The sequence below is a fragment of the Staurois parvus genome, unplaced genomic scaffold (genome assembly GCF_062004578.1).
Source record: "Staurois parvus isolate SC_StPar_1 unplaced genomic scaffold, SC_StPar_1.0 ptg000964l, whole genome shotgun sequence".
NCBI lineage: Eukaryota > Metazoa > Chordata > Amphibia > Anura > Ranidae > Staurois > Staurois parvus.
The window spans coordinates 116135-143899 of record NW_028318760.1 but is presented as its reverse complement, the minus strand read 5'-3'; the positions used below and the strand labels follow the sequence as shown (position 1 = coordinate 143899).

Below are 27765 nucleotides of genomic sequence, written 5' to 3'. Positions count from 1 at the left end.
AAACACAGAACCCCCCCCCCCCAAAAAAAAAAAATGAGGACCCCCACATATACACACATACAAACATAAAAGCACACGCTGGGGCGCCTATGCATGAAAACGTAAATTGCAATACACGTTACATATCGCCGCGCATGCCAGAATGAGAGCAATAATTTTAGCACCAGACCTCCTCCATAACACTGAACTGATGACCTATAAGGAACTTTAAAAGCATCACTATAAAAAATATAGGGTACTAAAGTTTGTCGCCATTTCACAAGGGTACGCAAATTCAAGGTTTGACATATTGAATACCTATTTACTCAGTGTAACTTCATCTTTTATAGTTTGACTTCAGGCCAAAAATTATTTTTTTCAACTTGCAAAAAGGGCTCTGGCAGCAAAAGGGATAAAGAATAAGCCTGACGAGCACCCAATCGGTGCTCATTACACTGCAAGGTCTCTCCCCTCCCTGCTAGTTCCTGGGTGCGATGCTGGGGACAGGCAGGGAGGAGGAGATAAACAGCGCAATGTTAAGATTATTACACGTTTAAGTCTCCATAAAGCCCCTTTTGCTTTTAAAAGCCCCAGACATTCCTAAAATCACCTCAGATCCAAATATTTTTTGGGTTTCTCTGGACACGTAGCTTGTTATGAGGAACAAGTAGACTGGGACCCTGATTTTTGTCCCTGGACAAGTAGATTTTTTTCAAAATTTCCACACTCCTGTAATTTTGTTGCTCTGGTATAGGCAATACCATTTTTGTCTGACCATGGCCTTTAAACCAGTTTTTTAAAGATAGGATCAAGTGACCTATTTGTCATTAAAGTAAACCTGTAATCCATTTTAAAGTTTAAAATGGTCAGAGACCTACCAAACAGCAGAGCCTGCCTTTTGTATCCGTAAAAAAAAGTCTCTACCCCTTTTTTTCCCCTTTTGTCTTTCAGGACAGCACCTTGAGTGACCTCGGCTCCTCCCCACCTGAGGAAACACCTCCACCCTAAACAAAAAGCACCATCAATCCCCTCCGAGCTCAGTTTTGGTGTTTCCTCCGGTGGGGTGACATCTTGAGGAAGCCTCTCAGGTGCTGTCAGGGGACGGCAGAGCCTTAGGTCCAGGAACTGTGGAGCAGCAGGGAGTGAAGGCCGGAGAGCCAGCTGCTATCCTCCCGGCAAAGCTGCAGGGGCAGAGCGGTGATTCCTGGGTCACAGGGAGTGACACTGACATGTCGGCTGTCCCCGGCTCCTTCCGGAGAGTTGCGGGTGCCGGGGCTGCCTCGGTGGGATTTGGTGAGGATCGGGGAGGAGTCCCACTCCTCCCATGCGTGTCGGCTATAGGAGCACGCCGGGCCAGATGACGGGAGACGTCATTTCCGGCGGAGGGGGTGGGGCTTCTTCTGGGGTCGCGGCTTCTGCTTCCGGCTGCGGCCCTATACACCGGGGTCAGCGGCAAATGGCGGTGCAATGCGGACCATAGTCTGTAAGGACAGGCACACCGCTGAGGATAGGCGACCACCCTCCTGTTGGATGTCCGGCGCAGGGGCACCGGGACCAGACGAGGCCTGCACCAGCCAGACTCAGGTAAGGTGACTCAGTGGAGTCCTACCCTACCTGTGGGCCCCTAGCTCCAGGGGTATTCCCCGGCCCTCTTGTGGTCAGAGGGTCTAGGGCTGGGGGGGGTCGGTCTTATTAGAGTCAGGCCCTTAATCCCTGCCAGGGAGTGGAGGTCGGGGGGGGGGGGGGGGGGCAGGTAGCCAAGGGGTAATTGGTTCCCTGGCTCTTTCTCTCCCTCTTGTCTTTTCAGGGTAAAGCCCATGAAAAACTTAAACATCAGGAGCCTAGGCAGAAATGCCCGTCTTGCAGAGCAGCCCTCAAGGAGTCATGAAAAAAGGTTCTATGTGGGCCCTGTATTGAGGGATTAGTGAGGGAAGAGAGTCCAGCTCAGGGTGATTTGGTCAAGTCAGTAAGGGAATTGACCAACACCTTTGACTCCTTCAAAAACCTGATGGAGAGTTTAGCCATTCCCCAGGCTACGCTCCGTCCCCCCCAGCACGGAACTCTGTCAACTAGCCAGCGTAGGTAAGTCCAGGAGGCGGGAGAAGGTGAGCCATCCCTGGATTCCCAGTCCGAGGAGGACACAGCAGGGGAGGGCCCCTCGGAAGATCCCAGAGGTCCCTCCAGGAACAAATTGTCCCTTGAAGAAGTGGACGATTTGTTATGGGAAATCTATGATGCGCTGGACATCAAGGAAGATGTAAAGCCTCTTTCTCTACACGATCAGATGTACCAGGGTATGGAGGAACAGAAACGGAGAGTATTCCCCATACATGAGGTTTTGGTGGACACTATAAGAAAAGAATGGCAGGATCCAGAGAGGAAGCCCCTTTTCTCCAAATCACTGAACGGAAATCTACGCTTGAGTGAAGACCCGTCAGCCTTGTGGAACAAAAATCCTAAGTTGGATGCGGCATTTTCCCAGATTTCTAGGAAAATGGATTTGGCCTTTGAAGATATGGGTGTTTTACCAGACCTGATAGATGGGAGAGCTGAATCCCTCCTTAAAAAGTCATGGGACTCGACCCTGTCTAATCTGAAGCCAGCCATGGCCACCACTGTAGTAGCCAGAAACATGGAGTACTGGCTAACGCAGTTACAGGCACATATAGTGGCTGATTCCCCCAAAGATAAGATCCTTGCGTCATTTGAAACGTTGCAGGGGGTGGGGTACATTGCGGACGCATCAGCAGAGTCTGTGAGGCTGGCAGCTAGGTCGGCGGCCCTGACCAACTCGGCCCGCAGGGCCTTGTGGCTTAAGACGTGGCAGGGGGATGTCACGTCTAAGGTAAAGTTATGTGGCATCCCCTTTTCAGGAGATCTCCTGTTTGGGCTGGGGTCAGAGATGGTGTTGGACCGCATGGCGGAAAGGAAAAAGTCCTTTCCCCTGAAGCGAAAAATGCAGGATCTAGGGGGTAGGAAATTTTGTCCCCGAAAGAGACAGAGCCCTAGGGCAAAAGGACAGAGGAATACATGGGGGCAGAGAGGGAGGGGCAATATTCCGTCATCCTGACCAGCCCCAGAAACCACGGTGACTCGGTTCCCCCGGTGGGAGGAAGATTGGCAGCCTTCCTCCCACGGTGGGAAGCGGAGGTCTCCAGCCCCTTTATACTGGACATCATAAGAAGGGGATACCGACTGGAGTTTTCGAGACCACCGCCGCAGAGGTTACTAATAACAAACCTGCCCAGGTGTCCTCAGAGGGCCTCAGCCTTGCTAGCCTCGCTTCGGGATTTAGAGGCAGAGAAAGTGGTAGTAAGAGTTCCTGAGGCAGAGATAGGGGATGGTTTCTATTCCCACGTGTTTGTGGTCCAGAAACTGTCAGGGGCGTACAGTTTAATCTTAAATCTGAAACCCCTGAATGAGTCCATTCGTTACAAAAGGTTTCGGATGGACTCGATCTTCACAGTCAGAGCCCTCCTTCCACCAGGGGCCTTTCTGGCCTCCATTGACCTGAAAGATGCCTATCTGCACGTGCCCATCCCAGAGGCATTTCAGAGATTTCTCAGGTTGGCAGTACAGAGCACAGCAGGGACGTATCACCTACAGTTCCGGGCCTTGCCTTTCGGACTCTCCTCCTCACCAAGGTTCTGTCCAAGGCGTTGGTTCCTCTTCGGCTTAAGAAAATTTCAGTGGTAGCCTATCTGGACGACCTGCTTTTATTTGCGGGCTCGGCAGATCGGCTCGCACTGGACATGGCAGTGGTGAGGAGACATCTGGAGAGTCTGGGATGACTGCTGAACTTGGACAAGTCCTGCCTGGTCCCTTCCCAAAGAATGACCTATCTAGGGTACATTCTGGACTCCACCTGTCAGAAGACCATGTTAACCCCGGAGAAGCTCGTCAAATTAGACGGGGGATCAGGCAGTTACTGGGAAGCCGCAAAGTAGCATTGAGGCAGGCTATGTCGGTATTAGGACTGTTAACTTTGTCCATCCTGGCAGTACAGTGGGCGGGATTGCATCTTCGTCCCCTTCAACTTTTCATACTGAGCATCTGGGACCGACAGCTACGGTCATTGGATGCCCAGGTACATATTCCCTCCAGAGTGAAGAGATCCCTGTGGTGGTGGAGGAGGACAGCCATTGTGACTCAGGGGCTGCTATGGAGTTTCCCGGTGATCAAGGAGATCACAACGGACGCCAGCGCCCAGGGATGGGGGGCCCACCTAGGAGAATCGGTGGTACAGGGAGAGTGGTCTCCAGTAGAAAGGGAGGAATCCTCAAACTGGAGGGAGCTAAGGGTGGTATTGGAAGCACTTCGCTCCTTCCAGAGTTTGATTTTGGGCCAGCATGTCCGCGTACTTTCGGACAATGCAACAGCGGTAGCCTACGTGAACAGAGAGGGAGGAACAAAGCGCAGGTCTCTCTGGGCCCTGTCGGCGGTGCTTCTGTCTTGGGCAGAAAGGAATCTCGCCTCCTTATCAGCCGTCCACCTAAAAGGGGAATTAAATCGGGTAGCCGATTTTTTTGAGCAGACGGCAACTGAGAGAATCTGAGTGGGTTCTAAATGGGGAGGTTTACCAGGCCATTGTAAGGAAGTGGGGATCCCCAGACATAAACCTTTTAGCGTCAGGTCAGAACAACAAAGTCCCAAGATTTTTTATTTTTTTCGCTAAACCGGTGGGGCGGGGCGTGTGCAGTGGATGCGTTAGGACAGAAGTGGGATCTCCCTCTGTGCTACGCCTTCCCCCCCGGTCGCCCTACTATCAGCGGTGTTGAAGTTCAGGTTGGAGAAAACTTCTCTAATCATGATAGCTCCGTATTGGCCCTGTCGAGCTTGGTTCGCAACATTGAGGGCCTTAGCCACGCGGCCACCTTGTATTACCTCCGCGGAAGGACTTACTGCCGCAGGGGCCGGTCCTATGTCCCAGGGTGGAGAGGTTGAAACTGACAGCTTGGTTTCTGAGGAATAATGGTGTGAACCTCCTGCGCTCACAAGTGTTCAACTCTATACAAAAAGAAGAGAAGCTGCTAATATTAAATCATATACCAATGATTACCATAAATGTATAAAATAAAATAAAAAATGTAGCGCTACTCACATAATAAGTGCATATAAATATATATACCAAGTGTCAGGGATCCCCGCGGCGCTGGTCCCGGCGCAGGCACAGTGCGCCGCCTGGTGCAGGGACGCGGGCACTAGGTCCAGGCTGACCGTGGCGTCTGAACTCGGGCATGCGCACTAGGAACCGCGGGCGCGCGCCTGGCACCAATGACAGCGCAGGGCGCAATATTTAAACGTCCCTGAGCTGTCATTCAGTGCCTTCTGGTCTTACCTGCTCCCTGAATCTGCGAACCTGTACCCTGTAAGTTGCTGACCCGGATTGTACCTGCCCACTCTGTATTCTCCTACTCTGACCCTTGGCTTGCCTGACCTCTCTCCCGGATGCCCCCTATTGGATCTGATACTCTGTTACTGACCTGGCGTGTGACCCGACTATTCTCTGCCCTCCGCTTTGTACCGCACCGTCCCCACGGCTACCGACCCGGCTTGTCTGACCTCGCACTTGCTCAGCCATCCATCCATCCCTCCCATCGGTGTCACCCGACCTCCTCATATCAGGCTCTCCCCTGTTGGAGCCCCTGGCGAACACCCCTACCACTGACGGGTGTACTCAGTAGTCGCGACCTGGTCTCGGGGTACTCCAAGTCCATCCCCACCATCAGGGGCCCTGATGAACAAGTACTCTGGGGCTTAGATTCCGCGCTCTGGGGACACCTGACCAGTGGAGTGCTAGTGGTGCGGTCTGTTACAGTACCAGAAGGCCATGACTGAGCCTAGAGGAGGGCCCTCCCCGCTGGAAGACATTTGCAGGCACTTGTCGGCCCTGACACAGGCTGTGGAAGCCCTGCAGGACAAATGCATGCATCTGGAAAACCGTTTCCAGACCCTCTCCGTAGCTGACACTACCCCACAGGCTCCTGTTTCTGCGCCTCCGCCTGGAGAGGCTTCTGGGCCGGCCACGGGGGCTTCTGCCCCTCCACCTATGGCGGAACCCCGAGTACCCTTGCCGGAACGTTTTCACGGAGACCGCACGTGCTTTAGGGCTTTCCGAAATTCTTGCCTCCTGTTCTTTGACCTACAACCCCGCACCTTCGTGACTAAGTCAGTTAAAGTGGGATTTATAATCTCACTATTACAGGACGAACCCCAGGACTGGGCCCATCGGTTAAGAGAAAACCATGACCCTCACCTTGAAACGGTGAATAATTTTTTTGAGGCTATGGCCATCCTATACGATGACCCACAGCGGGCAGCCTCTGCCGAAGCGACGTTATACACGCTTAGACAGGGCCACTGGGGTGGCAGGAGTATGCCTCAGAATTTAGGCGTTGGATGGGGGACACACGCTGGAACGAGGCCGCTCTGCGGCACCAATTCCGTATGGGCCTTTCAGAACCTCTAAAAGATGAGCTGGCCCGAGTGGGGGTTCCCGAGTCTCTAGAAGACCTTATAGCCCTAACAATCCAAATTGACCGGAGACTGTGGGAACGCAGATTTGAGAGGTCCGGTCAGGGTCGCAGAAATACATGGGCTCCAATCCAAGGCCCGGGCCTACAAACCAGACTGAATACCCAGAGTCCACCTCCAGGAGATGCTGAGGAACCGATGCAGCTGGGCCTGGCTCGGCCTAAATTATCGCCCGAGGAACGCCAGCGGAGACGTTCCCAGAACCTCTGCCTTTACTGCGGTGAAGCCGGTCATATGGTACGATCCTGCCCTCTGAAAATGAGTAAGTCAGCCTCTTTTTCCTCCTTATCTATTGGAGGTAACAGCCATAGTTGACTCGGGGGCGTGCAGTTGTTTTCTGGACTTAGACTTTGCTTGCCAGCAGAAGATTCCCCTTCAGCCCAGAAAAAGGGGTCTTAACATATTTTTGGCAGATGGCTCCCAGATCAAATCAGGAGTAGTAAATCAGGAGACCCCCCTCATTGCCACTACAATAGCCAATCGGCATCAGGAGTTCCTCCGCCTAGATGCCATTGCATCACCCCTTTTCCCAGTCATTCTGGGGCTCCCTTGGTTGCGGGCCCATAACCCCCAGATTGACTGGGAGACCGGGTCTATCTTGTTCCCTTCCCCATACTGTCAGGAACACTGTCGCACTTTGGGCCCGGCAGCCCCCCAAGTCTTCCTGTGCTCCGAAGGGGACTCTAACCTGAAACAGGTTATTCCCGCAGCTTATCATGACTTCTTGGACGTATTCAGTAAACAAGGGGCATATACCCTGCCCCCCCACCGCCCGTATGACTGTCCCATTGACCGGTTGCCTGGCTCAGAGATCCCTTTTGGGTGGATTTTCTCCCTGTCTGAGCTTGAATTGGGGGCCCTTAAGGAATATATTGAGGACAGTCTCCAGAAGGGGTTCATCCGCCCCTCCACTTCACCAGCAGGGGCGGGGATCTTCTTTGTGGAGAAAAGGATAAATCTCTGAGACCTTGCATCGATTATCGTGAATTGAACAAGGTCACGATTAAAAATAGTTACCCTTTGCCCCTGGTCCCAGAACTTTTTCAGAGCCTGAAGTCTGCGGCCGTATTTACCAAATTAGATCTAAGGGGGGCCTACAACCTGGTTCGCATAAGGGAAGGGGACGAGTGGAAGACAGCGTTCCGTACCCGGTTCGGGCACTTTGAATATCTGGTTATGCCATTTGGGCTGTGCAATGCCCCAGCCACGTTTCAACATTTCGTAAACGATATCTTCAGGGATTACCTCAACATTTTTGTAATCGTTTACTTAGATGACATACTGATCTTTTCACCCTCACTTAAGGATCACAGGATTCATGTGGCAAAAGTGTTGGGGCGGTTGGGCCAGCATGGGTTATATGCCAAAGCTGACAAGTGCAGCTTTGAGCAGCCTAGTATTACCTTTTTGGGTCTGGTTATCTCCACCACGGGGGTCACGATGGACCCTCAGAAGGTCTCAGAAATTTTGGATTGGCCAGTGCCCACAGACAAAAAGGGCATCCAGCGTTTTATTGGGTTCGCGAATTTCTACCGAAAATTCATTAGGAACTTCTCGGGTCTGGTCTCACCAATAACTCAGCTGACCAAACTTGGAACCCGTTTCAGATGGACGCCGGAGGCCCAGGAAGCCTTTGAGGCCCTGAAAAAACTGTTTACCACAGCACCCATTCTTGGCCATCCAGACGCTTCCCTGCTGTACATTCTGGAAGTAGATGCGTCAGAGAATGCAGTAGGCTCCATCCTTTCCCAGTGAAAAGGCACCAAGGAACTTCTACATCCTGTAGCGTTCTTTTCAAGGAAGCTTACTCCCGCAGAGAAGAACTATGATATTGGCGATCGAGAACTATTGGCCATCAAAACCGCATTAGAAGAATGGAGGTACGTGCTGGAAGGAGCCACACACCCAATCTTGATTTTCACCGATCATAAGAACCTTGAGTACCTGAGAACTGCCAAACGGTTACGCCCGCGACAGGCAAGATGGGCGCTCTTTTTCTCCAGGTTCTCATTTCATATTACTTGCAGACCTGGTTCTAAGAATACAAAACCCGACGCGCTGTCACGCATGTTCGAGGACCCCGAAGAAGAGCCAGTACCCGATACCATTCTGTCCTCAGGGAACTTCTTGGCCCTCCAAACGAAACTTCAGTCGAAACTTCTGGACGCATCCACGGCTATGTCAACCCCATCTGGGGTGTCCCTCCAGAACAAGGGGGGACTCCTATGGAAGGAGGGGTTGATCGGGGTTCCTGAAGAAGTACGAACCCTAGTCCTGGGACATTGTCATGACCACCCGATGGCAGGACACTTTGGCCTAGCAAAGACCCTGGAGCTTCTCCAGCACTCCTTTTGGTGGCCGAACATGGCTAAGGTCTGCAAACGTTACGTGAGTACCTGCGCCGTCTGCCAAAGGAACAAACCTTCAAGGAACAAGGCTTGGGGACTGTTGCGCCCACTACCGATACCCGAATGACCATGGCAAAGGATCGCAATGGACTTCATAGTCGAGCTCCCTCTGTCCCAGGGCCACACCACGATCCTTGTGGTCATCGATCGACTGTCTAAAATGGCCCACTTCTTACCATTGAAAAATACCCCGTCGACATCCGAGACTGCACAAATTTTCATTCAGTCGTAAGACTACAGGGAGTCCCAGAGGACATCGTATCAGATCGAGGGGTCCAATTCACGTCAAAATTTTGGAGGGCTCTATGCAAGGCATTGGATATCAAACTTTCCCTCTCCTCCGCGTTCCACCCGCAGACCAATGGACAGACAGAGAGGACTAACCAGACCCTGGAGCAATACCTGCTACACATCCTTCCTACAAGATAATTGGCTACCACTTTTACCCCTGGCAGAATTTGCTTATAACAACGCAAAACATTCAGCAACGGGACAATCCCTGTTTTTCTCAAACTACAGATTCCACCCTGTCTTTCTCCCTGATCTGGTCCCCGATTGTCCAGTTCCGGAAACACAAGACGCACTTGCTTTTTTCTCCACCAACAACAAATTACTTCAGGAGGCCATCGCTCGGGCCCAGGAGGATAACAAGAAGGCGTTTGACAAGAAACGAAGAGGGGACCTGGTGCTGCAGCCTGGGGATAAGGTTTAGTTGGCAACAACAAATCTAAAAATGTGTCATTCAAGGAAATTGGGACCGACGTTTGTAGGCCCTTTCTGTGTGAAGCGAATGATTAACAAAGTGGCATACGAGCTTGTCCTCCCTGAGACATTCAAGATCCACCCAGTATTTCCCGTGTCCCCGCTGAAACCAGTGGTCCCAGACCCTTTTCCAGCTCGAGAGTCCAGACCTCCGGAGGCCATAACTATCGAAGAGCAAGAAGAATTTGAGGTAGAAGCAATCCTGAAATGCCGAAGGTGGGGGGTCAGACCCAGTTCCTAATTAAATGGAAGGGATATGGTCCGGAGGACAATTCCTGGGAACCAGCCCAAAATGTTCATGCACCTAGACTTGTCCGGGGGTTTCTTCATGATCACCCGTGGTGGAGAGATCGGGTGGGCATCCAGGGATTGCCCGTAGGGGGGGGGGGGCAATGTCGGGGATCCCCGCGGCGCTGGTCCTGGCGCAGTGCGCCGCCTGGTGCAGGGACATGGGCACTAAGTCCAGGCCGACCGCGGTGTTCGAACACTAGGAGCCGCGGGCACGCGGCTGACACCAATGACAGCGCAGGGCGCGATATTTAAACGGCCCTGAGCTGTCATTCAGTGCCTTCTGGTCTTACCTGCTCCCTGAATCTGCGAACCTGTACCCTGTAAGTTGCTGATCCGGATTGTACCTGCCCACTCTGTATTCTCCTACTCTGACCCTTGGCTTGCCTGACCTCTCTCCCGGATGCCCCCTATTGGATCTGATACTCTGTTACTGACCTGGCGTGTGACCCGACTATTCTCTGCCCTCCGCTTTGTACCGCACCGCCCCCACGGCTACCGACCCGGCTTGTCTGACCTCGCACTTGCTCAGCCATCCATCCCATCGGGGTCACCTGACCTCCTCATATCAGGCTCTCCCCTGTTGGAGCCCCTGGCGAACACCCCTACCACTGACGGGTGTACTCAGTAGTCGCGACCTGGTCTCGGGGTACTCCAAGTCCATCCCCACCATCAGGGGCCCTGGTGAATAAGTACTCTGGGGCTTAGATTCTGCGCTCTGGGGACACCTGACCAGTGGAGTGCTAGTGGTGCCGTCAGGCGGTCCGTTACACCAAGTATATCAATTAGTGAAAAATATCAAATCAACTGTTAACCAAGTGATCTCATGCAGAAATCCAAACAATTGAAATACAGCCCTGAGGAAGTCACATGGTATTGTGATGCAACGCATCGGCCTGACGTAGTGACGCACTTCCGGCATAGCGGCCATTTTGGTACACCTGTACACCCATACATTCGTTCCCTCATCCGAAAGCATGGGGTTTTGAACTGGATACTGCTGCCATGTGAGTTAATGAGCTTTGTTATTGTCCCTACTTTGTTACCATCAGCATTTTTTGGACTTTAAGAGCACTGTTTAAGTTGTCTTTATATTGTGGTTTCACTACACTATATGCACGCGTGATTTTATATATGATTTACACTGAATGGATTTATATAGAAAGACATATATGCTTTTCACATGTTTTAGGTTATTATAATTAAGTTTGAAGGTTGTGATTAATCAGCACTAATTGTTTTCAATCATCATCACCATCATAGTTTGAGTGTATTTTTGTGTTCACATACAATTGTTTGGATTTCTGCATGAGATCACTTGGTTAACAGTTGATTTGATATTTTTTCACTAATTGATATACTTGGTATATATATTTATATGCACTTATTTATTATGCGAGCAGCGCTACATTTTTTTATTTTGGTTTCTGAGGAGCAGCTTCTGTTAGCAAAGGGACTGTCAGCCAGGGTGGTGGCTACGCTCTTAGCCAGCAGGAAGAGGGAAACCCAAGCCATCTATAGGAAGGTCTGGAGGTGCTTTAAAGAATGGTGCTACAGGGTCTCAGTGGTTACCCATAGCCTATTGTTGGTGCTTGAATTCCTGCAGGCGGGGGTCGATAAAGGGCTCACGATCAGCACACTCAAGAGCCAAATTTCGTCTCTTAGTGTGTTTTCTGGAATCCCCTTTAGCTAAGGAGGCATTGGTAATTGGGTTCTTTAGAGCTCTGGCAAGACAGAGACCTCCTGGAAATAGACCTTTCCCAAAATGGGATTTGGCAAAGGTACTCAAGGTGTTGATGAAACCACCGTTTGAACCCCTAGGATCCTGCTCCCTAAGGGCCCTCACGTTTAAAACTGTATATTTGGTGGCAATCACCACAGCAAGGAGGGTGTGTGAACTGGAAGCCCTGTCGGTCAGGACGCCTTATTTGCAATTTTTTCCGGATAGGGTGGTGTTCAGGACTGACCCATCCTTTGTTCCTAAAGTGGCCCTAAATTTTCATAGAGAACAGGATATAGTTTTGCCTTTGTTTTACCCTAATCCCTTGGGGGAAAGATAAGAGAAATTTCATTTGTTAGATGTAAGAAGGTGTGTGCTCCTTTACCTAGATAGGACTAAAATATTTCGAAGCACAGATTCATTTTTTATTTCTTTTGCGGGGGCCAGGAAAGGGCAAAAAGCCTCCAGGCGCACAGTAGCTAGATTGTTAAAGCTAGCAATTGAACAGGCATACCAGGCCGAGGGTCTAGAAATCCCAGAGGGAATCAGGGCTCATTCTACACGGGCCATGGCAGCAACGCAGGCGGAACAGGCAGGAGCCTCCCCGGGACAGATTTGTAGGGCCGCAACCTGGTTTAGTTACGGGACGTTTGTTAGGCATTACAGACTTGACCTGGTCTCAGTGCAGGAGCAGGCCTTCGGACGTAAGGTACTGCAAGCAGTGAGCCCGCCCGAGGGGTAAGTACTCGCTTATCCTCTCAAGGTGCTGTCCTGATAGACAAAAGGGGAAAATCAAAGTTACACTTACGGTAACGCCTTTTCCAGTAGTCTTTCAGGACAGCACCGGTTACCCACCCTTTGTTGCAGAATTGTTGTGTGAGATGTCTTATGGTATGTTTTGGTGTCTCATATTATATCTTCCCAGGTGACCGGAGGTACGAGTCCAGGAACTGAGGTCGGAGGGGAGTGATAGTGCTTTTTGTTTAGGGTGGAGGTGTTTCCTCAGGTGGGGAGGAGCCAAGGTCTCTAGAGGTGCTGTCCTGAAAGACTACTGGAAAAGGTGTTACTGTAAGTGTAACTTTGATTTTTTTTTTTTTTTTCTTTTATTATTTTTATCTGTTATTGGGAATCTGGCATTTCCTGACTTCATGGCTAAGCCCTATGAACTGCCATTTCACTGCCAGATGAGTGTCTAACAAAAGTAATAGGTATCCTGTAGTTTCTGCGGCTGGGCAGGACCTATACTTGTACAAAGTTTAAAACTGTGTACATGTGAGAACACTTTGAGTTTTTGCCAAAGAACTAAATATCATCAATAAACCTAAATAAGATAATTACGCACACTATGTAATAGTAAATTGGTCTTTCTGTTGCCTTTTTTATATGCAGAAGCTGAACAATGTAGTCATTTTTACAACCTCATCATTAACAGAAATGGTCTTCTTTTGTTGCAAAAAAAACAATAGAAATTTAATTCCTCAGGTTTGCTATACACCAATTTTTTTTATGATTTTTGCCTAGGTCCTTATATGTCGCAATTACCGTGGCGATGTCGATATGTCTGAAGTTGAGCACTTCATGCCAATCCTAATGGAAAAGGAGGAAGAAGGGGCACTTTCACCAATACTTGCTCATGGAGGAGTCAGGTTCATGTGGATTAAACACAATAATTTATATTGTATCCTTTCTTATAAATGGCTTAAAAAGAATTTATTGTACATTTTAGAAATGTTTTTTCTCCATTGTCAGGAAAAATTGGAAACACTTAATGCAACTTAGTAGGAGATAATATTGGTATCTTCTTATGGCTCCTTTGTTCTGGTTATTCATTGTTTTTCTCTAGTGGGCTTTGAAATTCCTCATCCTCAGATCATTATTGGCATACTGCATCTCAGAGGAGAACTGGGGTTATTTCACTAGTAGAAAGCAACAGATTTATTTCTGAAGGTGTGCTGATATCCATAGCTCTTTCCATCTCTCCATCAAAACTCTCTCATCCCCAAGCTAGGCGGCCTGGGGGTAAAGGTGAGGGTGTGGTGCTGGGGAGTGGGGACAGTAAAAACAGGCAGTTGAGCTGAAGTTCAGTGTGCTCACCTAAAATCTACCATACAGCTGGAGGGGCGATTCACATGCAGTGGTCATGATATTTTTGATTTTGCAAAAAAGCAAAATAAAAAAAACAGGCTTATTCCACCTTAAATGTGACCTATAAACTGTACAACTCAATTGAAAAACAAACAGACATCTTTTAGGGGGGGAGTAAACCTAAAAAAATGAAAATAATGTGGTTGCATAAGTGCGCACACCCTTTTATATCTGGGGATGTAGCTGTCTTCAGAATTAAGCAATTACATTCGAAATCATGTTTAATAGGAGTCAGTATTCACCTGCCATCATTTAAAGTGCCTCTGATTAACCCCAAATAAAGTTCAGTTGTTCTAGTAGGTCTTTCCTGAAATTTTCTTAGTCGCATCTTACAGCAAAAGCCATGATCTGCAGAGAGGTTCCAAAGCATCAGAGGGATCTCATTGTTAAAAGGTATCAGTCAGGAGAAGGGTACAAAAGAATTTCCAAGGCATTAGATATACCATGGAACAGTGACATTGCTAAGAACTGGATGTCCCTCCAAAACTGATGAAAAGGCGAGAAGAAAACAGGTCTGGAAGGCTGCCAAGAGGCCTACAGCAACATTAAACGAGCTGCAGGAATATCTGGCAAGTACTGGCTGTGTGATACATGTGACAACAATCTCCTGTATTCTTCATATGTCTGGGCTATGGGGTAGAGGGGAAGATGGAAGCCTTTTCTTATGAAGAAAAACATCCAAGGCTGGCTAAATTTTGCAAAAACACATTTGAAGTCTCCCAAAAGCATGTTGGAAATTGTTATGGTCTGATAATACCAAGGTTGAACTTTGTGACCATAATTCCAAAAGTTATGTTTGGCACAAAAACAACATTGCACATCACCAAAAGAACACCATACCTACAGTGAAGCATGTTGGTGGTAGCATCATGCTTTGGGGCTGTTTTTCTGCAGCTTGAACTGGGGCCTTAATTAAGGTAGAGGGAATTATGAACAGTTCCAAATACCAGTCAATATTGGCACAAAACCTTCAGGCTTCTGCTAGAAAGCTGAGCATGAAGAGGAACTTCATCTTTCAGCATGACAACGACCCAAAGCATACATCCAAATCAACAAAGGAATGGCTTCACCAGAAGAAGATTAAAGTTTTGCAATGGCCCAGCTAGAGCCCAAACCTGAATCCGATCCAAAATCGGGGGGAGTGATCTGAAGAGGGCTGTGCACAGGAGGTGCCCACACAATCTGACAGATTTGGAGTGTTTTTGCAAGGAAATGCGGGCTATTATTGCCAAGTCAAGATGTGCCATAGATAGAATCATACCCAAAATGACTGAGTGCTGTAATAAAATCAAAAGGTGCTACAACAAAGTATTAGTTTAAGGGTGTGCACACTTATGCAACCATATTGTTTTCATTTTTGTATGTTTACTTCCCCCCCCCTAAATGATTTCAATTTGTTGTTTAATTGAGTTGTACAGTTTATAGGTTACATGAAAGGTGGAAAAAGTTCTGAAATGATTTATCTTTGTTTCATTCTTTACATCACAGAAACCTGACATTTTAACAGGGGTGTGTTGAATTTTTATATCCACTGTATTTTACACTTTGCACCCATATGCTCAACTTTACATCTTTGTGCAAGAGGCCTTTGTCACGATTGCAAGATCGCCGCCACCAACATGCGACAACCTCACGATCATGGCGTCAGACCCCAGACCTTCTCACCAAACTCGTGACCGAAGGACTAGCCAATCTAAAACCGCGATGTGACATGCGTAACAATGCCACGCCCAGCTGCACCCTGCACAACAATTTTCCAGCTGACGGACCACAATCGATGTACCGGCAGCCTGGGCGATCGTTACTGGGTCGGGTTAATTACGCAACTAACCCTCCACACTGCCACCACCTCCTTTTTGTACAGAGAAAGAGGAAACTCGCATTATCAGTTATAACACTATAATGATTGAAATAATCGTCTGAATAAAACGGTCCGCAGGCCGGTTATACAGAGGTTTAAACAAACAGTAGCATCTCTTTCGAGGCAGGAATTCGTGAGTTGCAATACAGAGCTATAGAAACCGTTCAACACTTTCAGAAAGAAAGATTTATTACGAAAAGGTCAAACGGGTGCAATAAAAATATTTACAGAAAAAAGATGTAAGTAAGATGTATATAAATATACAGAGAATAACAGCACAGCAAAGAGATATCAGAGAGAGGTTAAGGTACTTGCCATTAAGCCTTGGATGTAAGCAGATCACGTTTCTGAGCAGAAGGTGGTATTGATGTTAAAATGGGAGACGTCTTCAACTCCACTCTTAGGATTGACAGCCTGTTTTTAAAGTTTCCCAGCAGGGGGTGGCTCTGAAGTAAAGGACCAATCCCCTGTTTAGGGAGGAATCGTCAGGTGGAGCCCTAAACTGGAGCCAACATCTTTCATAACTCATATTCTGGTCTATAACTTTCCATCTGCACAAGCGACAGTCCACCCGCGGGTATATTATTATGCAGACAAGTCTGAGGATTATTTTAGATATGAATTATGAAATTATACTGCATGGTTCATGGGTCCTATGTTTCGGCCTCCCTGATGGTCCGAGACAAAGCGAGTGACCCATCAAACTGTTCGCCTGCTCATTGGCCATCTGATGAGGTGTCCGGTTTTTATGTAAGTCTTTCATATTCCAAGATATGAGACATAGGGGAAATATGGATCTTTTATAAATGTTAGCTGGTGTGTGCTTCTTGGGAATGCCTTGAACTCCTGGGAAGGCTCCATTATCTTTTTACGAAGTGTGAAATTACACAGGTACTTTGGACAGTGAGACTCCAACTCTCTTGGGAAAGCTGGCCTTATCTCTTCCTAGGTGAGAATGGATACAGCTTTCACAGACAGCTCGGCACCTAGCTCAGAGATGCCTTGGCCGGCCAGTGTCCCATAACCAGCACACACACACAAACACTGGCCAAATGTCTCCTCTCAGTGAGAGGGAGGGGTAGGGGAAGGATAAGGGAGAAATGGCTACTCTTAGCAAGATGGAGTCTGCGTACTTCACTGTGTTGCGCATGTTTGCGACAGCCTTAGGCTATATTAGTGGCTTCTCTCGTTTCCAGTGATCCTAAACAAACTAAATAATGAGATCAGGGTTTGGTGGTCATACCATATCTTGTTCTTTTTGCTGAAGATAGCTCCTAATCACTTTGCCTGTGTTTGAGGTCGTGGTCATGCTGCAGAATGAAATTGGGACTGATCATACACCTTTCTGATAATATTGCAGGATGGATAAGTATTTGCATGTACTTGTAAGCATTGAGGAGACACTTAATTCCATTTCCAGATTTTTGTGCAGAAATTAAGCCCCAAACCTACAAGGAACATACAAGATGCTTCATGTTTGCCTGTAGACACTCATCTTTGTACTGCTCTCCAGCCCTTTTGATAAACCGCATTTTGTTACAGCAAACAAAATGTTTTAGACTTGGACTTGTTAATTCGGAGCACCTGCTGCCATTTTGTCTATTGGTGGGTCACTTGGACTTGTTTCTGTTGGAAGTATGGCTTGTTAGCCTCAAGTCTTTCATGAAGAAGTGTTCACAACTCTAGACCATAAAGAAAATACACAATTAATCACCACCTTCTGGATGTTGTCCTGCAACCAGGTTTCTATCCAGGTACATTCCATGTCATCAATGCCAAAAGACCTTAATTTGTAAATAATAGTTTGTGGGGTGTTGTATCAAATGCCTTAATGAAATCTAGATACACCACATTCAAAGGTCTTCCTTTTAGCCAAAAAAAAAAAGCTCACTTCCTCATGGAATGTTAAAACGTTGGTCTTGCAAGAACAGTCTTTAATAAATCCATGTTGCTTACGACTAATGATACTATTTTTTACTATTTTCATCAGCAAATTCTTGGATATGGTTCCTTATCATCCCTTCCAATGGTTTACATACTATTGATGTTAGGTTGACTGGTGTGTGGTTTCCAGGTGTGTGTATATATATCAGTCCTTTTTTGAATGTTGACACCACAGTTGCTTTTTGCCAATCTACTGGTACCATTCCAGTCAGTAAGCTGTTCCTAAAAGTGAGGAATAATGGTCTGACTATGACCTATGTTCTTTGCGGACTCTTGGATGTAAGCTGTCTGGTCCTGGTGATTTATTCACATTAAGTTTTTCTAGTCTTTTTTGAACACTGGTCTTTGTTTACCACAAGGGTACATTCAATAATAATGGTTTTAACATTACCTTCTAGTTTTCTTGTTTAATATACTCTTCCTTTTCTTTCATATAAACTGAGGAGGACAATGTAATTATTACAGTTTCCTTCTTCCTGTCCCTAGTGACCAACTTCCCGTGATCAATATGTTTTGACCTAGCCTTTTATATATTTTAACGAATTTTGGGGGATGTTTTATTTACTTTCCTTAGCAATGTGTCTTTCATAATCTATTTTAGCGGCCTGATCACACTCTTCTATTTCTTACTGCATTTTTTGTAGTTTTGAAATGTAGATAATTTTTTAAAGGACTATTTCTTTCTCCTTAATATGCCTTTTTTATGTTGGCATTTAGCCACCCAGGTTTAACTTTTGTTCTTTTATATTTGTTATCCAGTGGAATGCTGTTGGTTAATATGCTGTTAATGCAACCCTGCTTCTCTTGAAATTGATCCTGTTTAGTGTTTATGTAGTATGAAGCGCAGCTCTTTTGAAATGTAGCTTTCTTTTCCTATGCTTGTGTGTTTTTCCTATAATTTATGGTAAATGTAATTACTCATTGATCACCGTTACCTAGATTATCCCTTACTTCCAATCTGCAGTTAGCTCTGTGTTAGTTGTAATTATTAGTACCAGCAGAGCATTATCTCTAGTTGGGGTTTCCACCATTTGACTCATGAAATTGTCTTGCGTCACATGCAGGAAATGGCAACCCTTAGTTGAGTGAGCAGTTCTGTCTGCCCAATCAGCATCAGGATAATTGAAGTTCACCATAGCTACCCTCCCCATCATTTCTTATTGTAAAAGTAGATGGGTCTCTTCCTCTGGTCAGTGCCTGCACAGTAAATAGCTCTGCAATGCTGGACCAGGTGGGATCTGACAGCTCAGCATCCCTGAAGAGTACAGTGAGGGCTGGTTTGGGGTGGTGGGGGAATGAGGAGACTGTACAGTGGTCAGCTTTTCATTTATTCTGAAAAGGTGAACACTTTCAATTTGTAAAAGAATCTGCATTTCTGTCTGTTTACACAGCTCTGCTGCTCCACAGCAAAGATTTGTCCTGCGGGGAGGGGAACTTTTATCCCACATTTTCACTTTTATTAAAAGATTCTCCCACTCCTACCCGGGGACTGGACTGCGAAAGGGGAAGCAGCACGTGGATGAGCTTATCTTTGCCGTTCTGCTCGTCTCCTATTTGCATACTCGTTGCACTGTAGTACACCTGTTTGAATCCTTGTGCTGCAACTCCCCCCCCCCGCCCCCCTCCAAGCTTTTCTGTACCATCTGTACAAATAGCTTGCAAGAGACCAATATCAAGTCAGATTCAGATACTTAAACGCTTGCATTTTTTAAGTTCTGGTGCTTGTTGTTTACAGAGCTGTATTAATATGTGTATTTTATATATGCCTGGATTTCAACTTTAATTTTTAGATTTGGAATGTACATTAAATCTGTTATAAAAACTGATATTTTCTTTATCAACAACTGAAGGACACAGGAATTCATGAGTTGTAACGGCAACGGATCCATTTGTATTATTGCAGATTGTTTTGCTGTAATATTGCCTATTCTGCATAGTTTTGCAAGCCTAAGATAAAGTAAAGGAATAGCATAGAGCTGAAAATTATGCAGTGAATTGGGAATTTGGAGTCTATTTACCTTAACCATACACTAGTGGTTGCAACATCCAAAAAGAATGCTTGTGTGTCACTGGTATTTTCCTTCCTCTACAAAGTTGTTCAGGTGGGTATATCATTTACTATGTAGAAATTACTTTCTCATCATGCAGCTGTTGAATGCGAAAACAGTGATTTAAAGGACATTAGGCTCACATGTCGGACACTAGATATTTTCTTGTATAAATTATTTTTTAAATCTTAAAAACTTAAAGTGGCTCTAAAGTCTCAACGTTTTTTACCTTCACACCTTCTGTGTGGGGTAGCCCCCTAACACTTAAAATTAGTTTATAACCAAAAATTATAATTTTTAAACTTTTTTTTTTTTTTTTTACATTTTTATTTTATTTTTTTATATATATATTTTTTTTACCATACTGTCACCCTAGCAGTACAGTGTCACCATGGTGACATTGTACTACTTGTGGGGGGTGATTGAAGATTTTTTTTTTTTTTTTTTACACTGATTGCTTTTACACCCATAAAGGCTGTAAAAGCAATAATTTCTCCTTCTCTCTGGCTGCATTCTTGCAGCCATTGAGAACTACTGTTTGAGCTGTGATTGGTCACAGCTTGTCACATGGTACGAGGCTGTTGTGAATAGCCTTGTACCATGTGACCTCTGTGAACATTCACAGATTTCACACGTAGTAAGCAATGATGACATCTTGCTTACTACTCAGCATGTGATCACTGATTGGACAATCGGTGATCACATGATCAGGACCTCGCAGAGAGGTCCCGTATGACGATCAGTGTTCCACTGTGTCCGGAGGACACAGCGGGCACCGGATTGCGGTGCTGCGCACTCGCAGGGGGGCAACCACCCGACCCTGCACTGCCACCGTCCGGCCGTTTATATACAACAACCGGACGGCAAGTGGTTAATGATTATTCTTATGAAACAAACCGTATACAAATATGCAAGTCTGGTGTCTGTGATTAAGCTGCTCACATCCGGGAGAATTCAGATATTTATAGCATGTCTTCAATCTCTTTCCAAGTTCAGCCAGGTCAGAGCAATGTTATATATTGTTTTATAGAGCCCAACATATGTGTTTTATATATTCTGATGCAAATTGTGTTTGGATGTGTTTTTGAGTGCAGCTGTATAGGGTATTCATTGTTTGTTTGTTTTTTGTGTTTTTTTCACAGAGCAGTATTATGATGTAGTGTAGATTTAGAAGTGCATCTAAATCTCCCTGTCCTCTGAAGCTCAATTAGCCTGTTTTAACCCCATTTTTGCTGACAAACTCAGGACGTTTGCAGAGCTTCCCCATTTGTGTCATTGTGTAGTGTTCAACGGGCTTGTCGCACGCGGATTGCTACATGGCGGCCAAACATTGCTGCAGCCCCGACGCATGTAAAAACCCTGGTCTGCTGCCTATTGCAGCTTGGGGGGGGGGCGGGATGGGTGGTTTCCTAGGTGGTAAACAAACGCAGCTCAACCACTCAACTGCCTGTCTAAATGAATAGTTAGAGTTAATAAACTCTAAATTATTCATGCAGTAGAAATTTCCTAATGTGATTTTGAGGGCTAGTTCACACCAGAACACAGTGAGGGAAAAACCCATGCAGGTGCCAATATATTAACAGCACCCCAAACGCAGATCACAAATGTGGTGCGTTTGCAGGCAACAAATCGCATGTTACCTCAGTACCAATCAATTTGGTGCTGCATGTTTTTAAAAGCAGTGCATGCTCTACTTTATACATGTTCCCGTGAGATTTGCATTCAATTGCAATGAATCACACTGTACAGGAATGCAGCACGCATTCCGGTGCAGTTCCGGTGTGACCTGACTCCTAACACTTTTTTTTTTTCCTGTTTTGGCAAAAAGGTGATTTGGTCACACCTAAAATACTCGGGAATAAAGAGCTGTCTGTAGTTCCCTTAAGAACTACCTGTGCCTAATTCAGGCAAGCATTACCAACATGTTCGGTAAATTAAGGTCGTTTTTGCTACTTCCACTTTAAGAGAGATTCCCTGGCCAAAAGCTGAATCAAAGCAAAAGGGCTGGGGATACAGTTGATGTCATTACCCTGCTATGGGCAATGCCCATATTTAAGAATTGACTTGTCATAGAGTGGGTGGAGTCTAATGGGGAACTAAGAGCAGCTTGGTGTGAACAAATCAACTGTGGGAGCAATAATTAGAAAATGGAAGACATACAAGACCACTGATAATCTCCCTCGATCTGGGGCTCCACGCAAGATCTCACCCCGTGGGGTCAAAATGATCACAAGAACGGTGAGCAAAAATCCCAGGACCACACAGGGGGACCTAGTGAATGACCTGCAGAGAGCTGGGACCAACGTAACAAAGGCTACCATCAGTAACACACTACGCCACCAGGGACTCAGATCCTGCAAGGCCAGACATGTCCTCCTGCTTAAGCCAGTACATGTCCGGGCCCGTCTGAAGTTTGCTAGAGAGCATTTGGATGATCCAGAAGAGGATTGGGAGAATGTCATATGGTCAGATGAAACCAAAATAGAACTGTTTGGTAGAAACACAACTCGTGTTTGGAGGAGATAGAATGCTGAGTTGCGTCCAAAGAACACCATACCTACTGTGAAGCATGGGGATGGCAACATCATGCTTTGGGGCTGTTTCTCCGCAAAGGGACCAGGACGACTGATCCATGTACAGGACAGAATGAATGGGGCCATGTATCGTGAGGTTTTGAGTGCAAACCTCCTTCCATCAGCAAGGGCATTGAAGATGAAACGTGGCTGGGTCTTCCAACATGACAATGATCCCAAACATACCGCCCGGGCAACGAAGGAGTGGCTTCGTAAGAAGCATTTCAAGGTCCTGGAGTGACCTAGCCAGTCTCCAGATCTCAACCACATAGAAAACCTTTGGAGGGAGTTGAAAGTCCGTGTTGCCCAGCGACAGCCCCAAAACATCACTGCTCTAGAGGAGATCTGCATGGAGGAATGGGCCAACATACCAGCAACAGTGTGTGCCAACCTAGTGAAGACTTACAAGAAACGTTTGACCTCTGTCATTGCCAACAAAGGATATATAACAAACTATTGAGATGAACTTTTGATATTGACCAAATACTTATTTTCCACCATAATTTGCAAATAAATTCTTTCCAAATCAGTCAATGTGATTGTCTGGATTTTTTTTCTCATTTTGTTTCTCATAGTTGAGGTCTACCTATGATGCCAATTACAGGCCTCTCTCATCTTTTTAAGTGGGAGAACTTGCACAATTGGTGGCTGACTAAATACTTTATTGCCCCACTGTATATGTGAGATAACAGTAAGTGGTCTTGCCATGCAAGAACACTTAATTATAAAACACATTCTTAAAGCCCAACTCCAAGTAACACACAGCCCAACTCCGGGAAAATTACAGGAATGTGCGCATACTCATTTCTATGAGGGATGCGCCTATGCACATTTCTATTAGCAATGTTGTGCGCGTGTGCATATCTATGCACCAGTCGCCTTATAGGAATTCCCTTACAGGTCAAGCCCATTTTTTTTGTTATATTTTTCCTGAAAAAATACGCTTGATAAACAGATACTATCTTTTTATTCTACAAGGCCCCTCTTTTCAGAAAATCTATAATGTTCTGGGGATTTTAAAGTGGTTCTAAAACTAAAACGTTAATTACCTTAATACATTCCCTGCGTAAAGGTAAAAAACATTTTAGGACTTACTGTGCCCCATCCTTCTCTAAACACTTACCTCACGCCTAGAACGATCCAACGCTGTGCCCATCTGCAGTCTCCTCTCCTGTCTCCCTCTTCACACAGGGACTGACGGGTAGTAAGAAGGAGCCATTGGCTCCTGCTGCTGTCAGACATCTTTAGTGATGAGGGAAGTGGGTCTGATCTGCTTTGTGTGTATCAATAGGATTAAGCCTGCACGTTTGCCTCCATAGCAAGTGGGTTGCTATGATGCCAGACACAGAAGAGGAGGAGCCAAGAGTATCGGCGGTAGACCCCAGAAAAGAAGGTTTGGGCCACTCTGAACAATACCTTTGCACACAGCAGGTAAGTATAGCAAGTTTGTTATTTTAGGGAAAAAGCCTTTAGAACCACTTAGTCATTTTATACCCAAATATGCACATTTTTTACATGTGGGCAAAAAATTTTAAATTTGCTCTGGAGTTGAAGTGGTTTAATATACAAAGTTGCTGCAAGGCTTTGCTTATGCTTGTCATCTTTAAATAGACTTTAAAGTGGTTCTAAAGCCTAAACATTTTTTTACCTTAATGCATTCCCTGCATTAGGGTAAAAAATGTTTAGGTAGTAATCGTGCCCCCTCACTTCCCCCTACCCCCTTATATTTATCTGTGCGCTCATGCGCTTCAGGGATGTGTTTGTCTGCAGCTGTTCTCCGCGCTCTTACAGTCTTTGCTGAGCTGCTGCTGTCAGTCAAATTCTGTGACAAAAGAGGGGGCACTGTGTGTGTGTGTCTGTGGACACAGGCAGCTCGCCTCTGGATAGAGCCCACAAGTTTGCAACAATAAGAAGCGGCTTGCTATGGTAGCACACCGAGAAAATAAGTAGTTGAGAGCGATGACGTCGGACCCACAATGAGGAGGATCAGGGCCGCTCTGTGCAGGTAATTATATAACATTTGTCATTTAAAAAAAATCAAACTTGAAATCACTTTAAACATACATATCACATTTATGATGCATATGTACAGTTGTACAAATAACATTTTATAGTTTCTCTTGCATATTTTTTTGTGTTTCAGGTATTTTCTGAATATTTCAAAGAATTAGAAGAAGAAAGTATACGCGATAATTTTGTTATTATATATGAGTTGTTAGATGAGTTAATGGATTTTGGCTATCCTCAGACTACAGACAGCAAAATATTACAAGAGTAAGTATTGAGTCTGCTTCCTGTTTTTTGAAAAAAGTTTTCACTTTAGATGTTGCTTGAGGTGATTGTAGCCGTATTAGTGCATTTGCGACAGAAACAATTAAGTACTGTCCGTGATACTTTTTTTATTTGCACTAACATACAATTTTGAGGACAAGCATTCGGGGTATGTCCCCTTCTTCAAAGTCCAAACAAATTGTATGTTAGTGCAAATAAAAAAAAGTATCACGGGCAGTACTCAATTGTTTCTGTCACTTTAGATGTTAAAACTACCCAAGACTGGTATTTGTTATGCATGAATGCTGCTTGGGTAAATCTTCAGCTAGCTAATGTTTCTTAGGGATCCTAGACGTGAGATCTCCCTGCTATTGTTCATAGCTCAGCCTATGCATATCCTTATCATCCACTTTCTCCTGCTGGCTTGGCAGTCGTCTTGTTTTGAAAAGATGTTTTTTTTTTTTTTGTTTTTTGTTTTTTTAGGCAGACCTGATCAGAACCTCCATTCTGCTCTATGGAGTGGTGGTTGTAAATGGACATGTTCGTTTACACCCGCCTACATCCGATCTGCCAAAAACAGACGGATGGGTATCCCCCATTTACCCATCTATCCATTGGATCGGATGGAAATCCGGTGTTCTATAAAAAAAAAAATAAAATGTTCCATATTTGAACATTCCAAGGAGCACCATTATATCTAAAGGAAAAATAAAAATATCTTAACTACAGACCTGATAAGAGAAGGCCACCCACCAAAACTCAGACTGGTAAAAAAACCAAAATGCATAATTAGAGATGCAATAAAATCATCAAAGATAACACTGAAGGAACTTCAAAGATCCACGGTGAAGGTGGGAGTATCTGTGCATAGGACCACTTTGAGCCATGCATTCCATAGAGTGGAGCCTTATGAAAGAACGGCCAGAAAAAAAGTCATTGCTTAATAAAAGAAATCAGAATACATGGTTGGAGTTTACCTAAACATGTGGCAGACTTCTCAAACACATGGAAGAAACTTATCTGGTCAGATGAGACTAATATTTTGGCCTTCATGGGAACTGTGCCCTCTCGACTGTATGTGACTGCTGTGTCCAGCTAGGGTCCTGATAAACGAGTCAGCAGGCCAATGTCTCACAGAGAGGAGAGGATGTAGGGGATGAGCGGTCCCAAATACTTCTGTCTGTTAGGGAGGAGGAACCTGGACATAGCGCTCTGTACAAGATATCTCCTGGGGGTCAGTGTGTTCTTTAGGCTCTGACTTTTCCTACCTCTCAGGTAACTCTGCTACCTCTGGTGCACCTTCCTCACAGTTCCTTCGTTAAAATGGAGTAATTTTCATCTGCTTTTGCTGGGGTTCAACAGCATCTTCCTGGAATACTTGCTGATATAGACTGCCTGGGTCACAAAGGAGACGCCCCCTCCCCCTCCTTCCTCACTATTTGTGGAACCAGTGGAGAAAAACCCAGAGCAAGACAACCTTATTACTGTAGTAGGGGATACAGCAGACTCCTCCTCAAAGGACTCTACACCTGAAGAGTTTATCTTAGAGCAGAAAAGCCTTTGTGAATTTTCACGTGGAAGTTGTTGGCACTAATTTGAAATTACTGCTTCCCGAGCTCTTCTCCATCGATGGTGAATTCCACAAGATCCTCAGTCCTTCCCTATACAGTCTCATGTTAAGTATGTTCTGTACACACACTGGGCTCACCCTGTTCACTCTGCTAAAAAAGATTCAGCAATACCCCATGGAGAGTGATTTCACTAAGAAATGGAGTATGCCTGTAGTAACTCTGGCAGTTTCTTATCTCTATTAGAACCTCATACACGTGAATATTTAAGGATGCTTTGGGCAAGCATCTAGAAGCTTTATTTAAAGCCTCATTTGCCTTGGTGGGAGCAGCTTTGCAGTTGGTGATTGTAGCAAGGTTGCAAGAGGCAAGTGCTACTTTTACAAAGGGGCGGTATATAAAACTAAGAGATTGGGTAAGGTGTCCCACCAATTACACCATTTCTGCAAACATCCCAATAGCAAAGCAAAAAAAATTTATGCTAATATCCCCGTGGGACTTTTTATGGCAAAAAAGATATATTATACACAATCTAAAACAGGAAATCTTTCATTACAAAATTTGATAAAAGAATCAAGAAGATCAATAAAATCAAGCTGCAATACAGCAAGTCATGACTCAAAAGATGCACTATATTGCCAAAAGTATTGGGACACCCCTCCAAATCATTGGATTCAAATGTTCCAATCACCTTCATGGCCACAAGTGTATAAAATCAAGCACCTAGGCATGCAGGCTGCTTCTACAAACATTTGTGAAAGAATAGGTCACTCTCAGGAGCTCAGTGAATTCAAGCTTGGTACTGTGATAGGTTGCCACCTGTGCAATAAGTGCACCAGTTAAATTTCCTTGCTACTAAATATTCCACGGCCAACTGTTGTATTATAACAAAGTGGAAGCAATTGGGAACATCAGCCACGAACTGATAGGCCACGTAAAATGAAAGAGCAGGGTCATTGCATGCCTGGCTGGCTGCAGTGTCCAACAACAGGGCGGTAGACCAAACCCACCATCCACACAGAGGCCAGGGATAGAAATACCACTGTGGCCCCTAGTGGATAGGGGGCCCAATGCACCCGCCCAACACCACGGCCAGGGAACAAGAGCTCCCCCGACCAATTGTTAGAGGAGCCTGGCCGTACCGGGTGATGAACGTCGACCATGTAGCTGCCCCCACCCGTGACCCTTGGAGATGACAAAGCAGGCATCCACCCCTATAAAACAAAATCCTACAATAAATAAGATGATATAAGGTAATACTACATAAATATACAGAGGAAAGGAAAGATGGAAAAGAATAAGGGGTCAAAAGGTTGATGAAACATTTTAAAAATGGAACAATTGGAATCACAAATCCTTCAAACTAATCGTTTGCATGGATCGCCTCTGTTTGCCCCCTGTATTCACTGTGCACCAGTCGGCCTGGTTCGCAGTCTCCGCTCTAATTAATGCCAGAGGTGTTCTGTCGAGGTTGAGGTCAGGACTCTGTGCAGGTCAGTCAAGTTCCTTCATCCCAAACTCGCTCATTCATGTCTTTATGGACCTTGCTTTGTGCACAAAAGTTGTTCTACAAAGTTTGGAGCATCGAATTTTCCAAAATGTCTTGGTATGCTTACACCTTTAAGAGTTCCCTTTACTGGAACTAAGGGGCCAAGCCCAACCCC

General features: G+C 45.8%; 1 protein-coding gene across 4 annotated transcripts in view; it reads left to right on the top strand.

Moving 5' to 3' along the window:
- Positions 1-27765, top strand: part of LOC149441641 (AP-1 complex subunit mu-1) — a 106956-nt gene that overhangs the window by 26504 nt on the left and 52687 nt on the right. For all 4 annotated transcript variants that reach the window (XM_089657089.1, XM_089657090.1, XM_089657087.1 and 1 more), the window contains exons 2-4: positions 13213-13369; positions 19676-19743; positions 24406-24536. In XM_089657089.1, coding sequence (XP_089513215.1) covers positions 13213-13369; positions 19676-19743; positions 24406-24536 — 356 coding nt within the window. The remainder of the gene's footprint in view (positions 1-13212; positions 13370-19675; positions 19744-24405; positions 24537-27765) is intronic.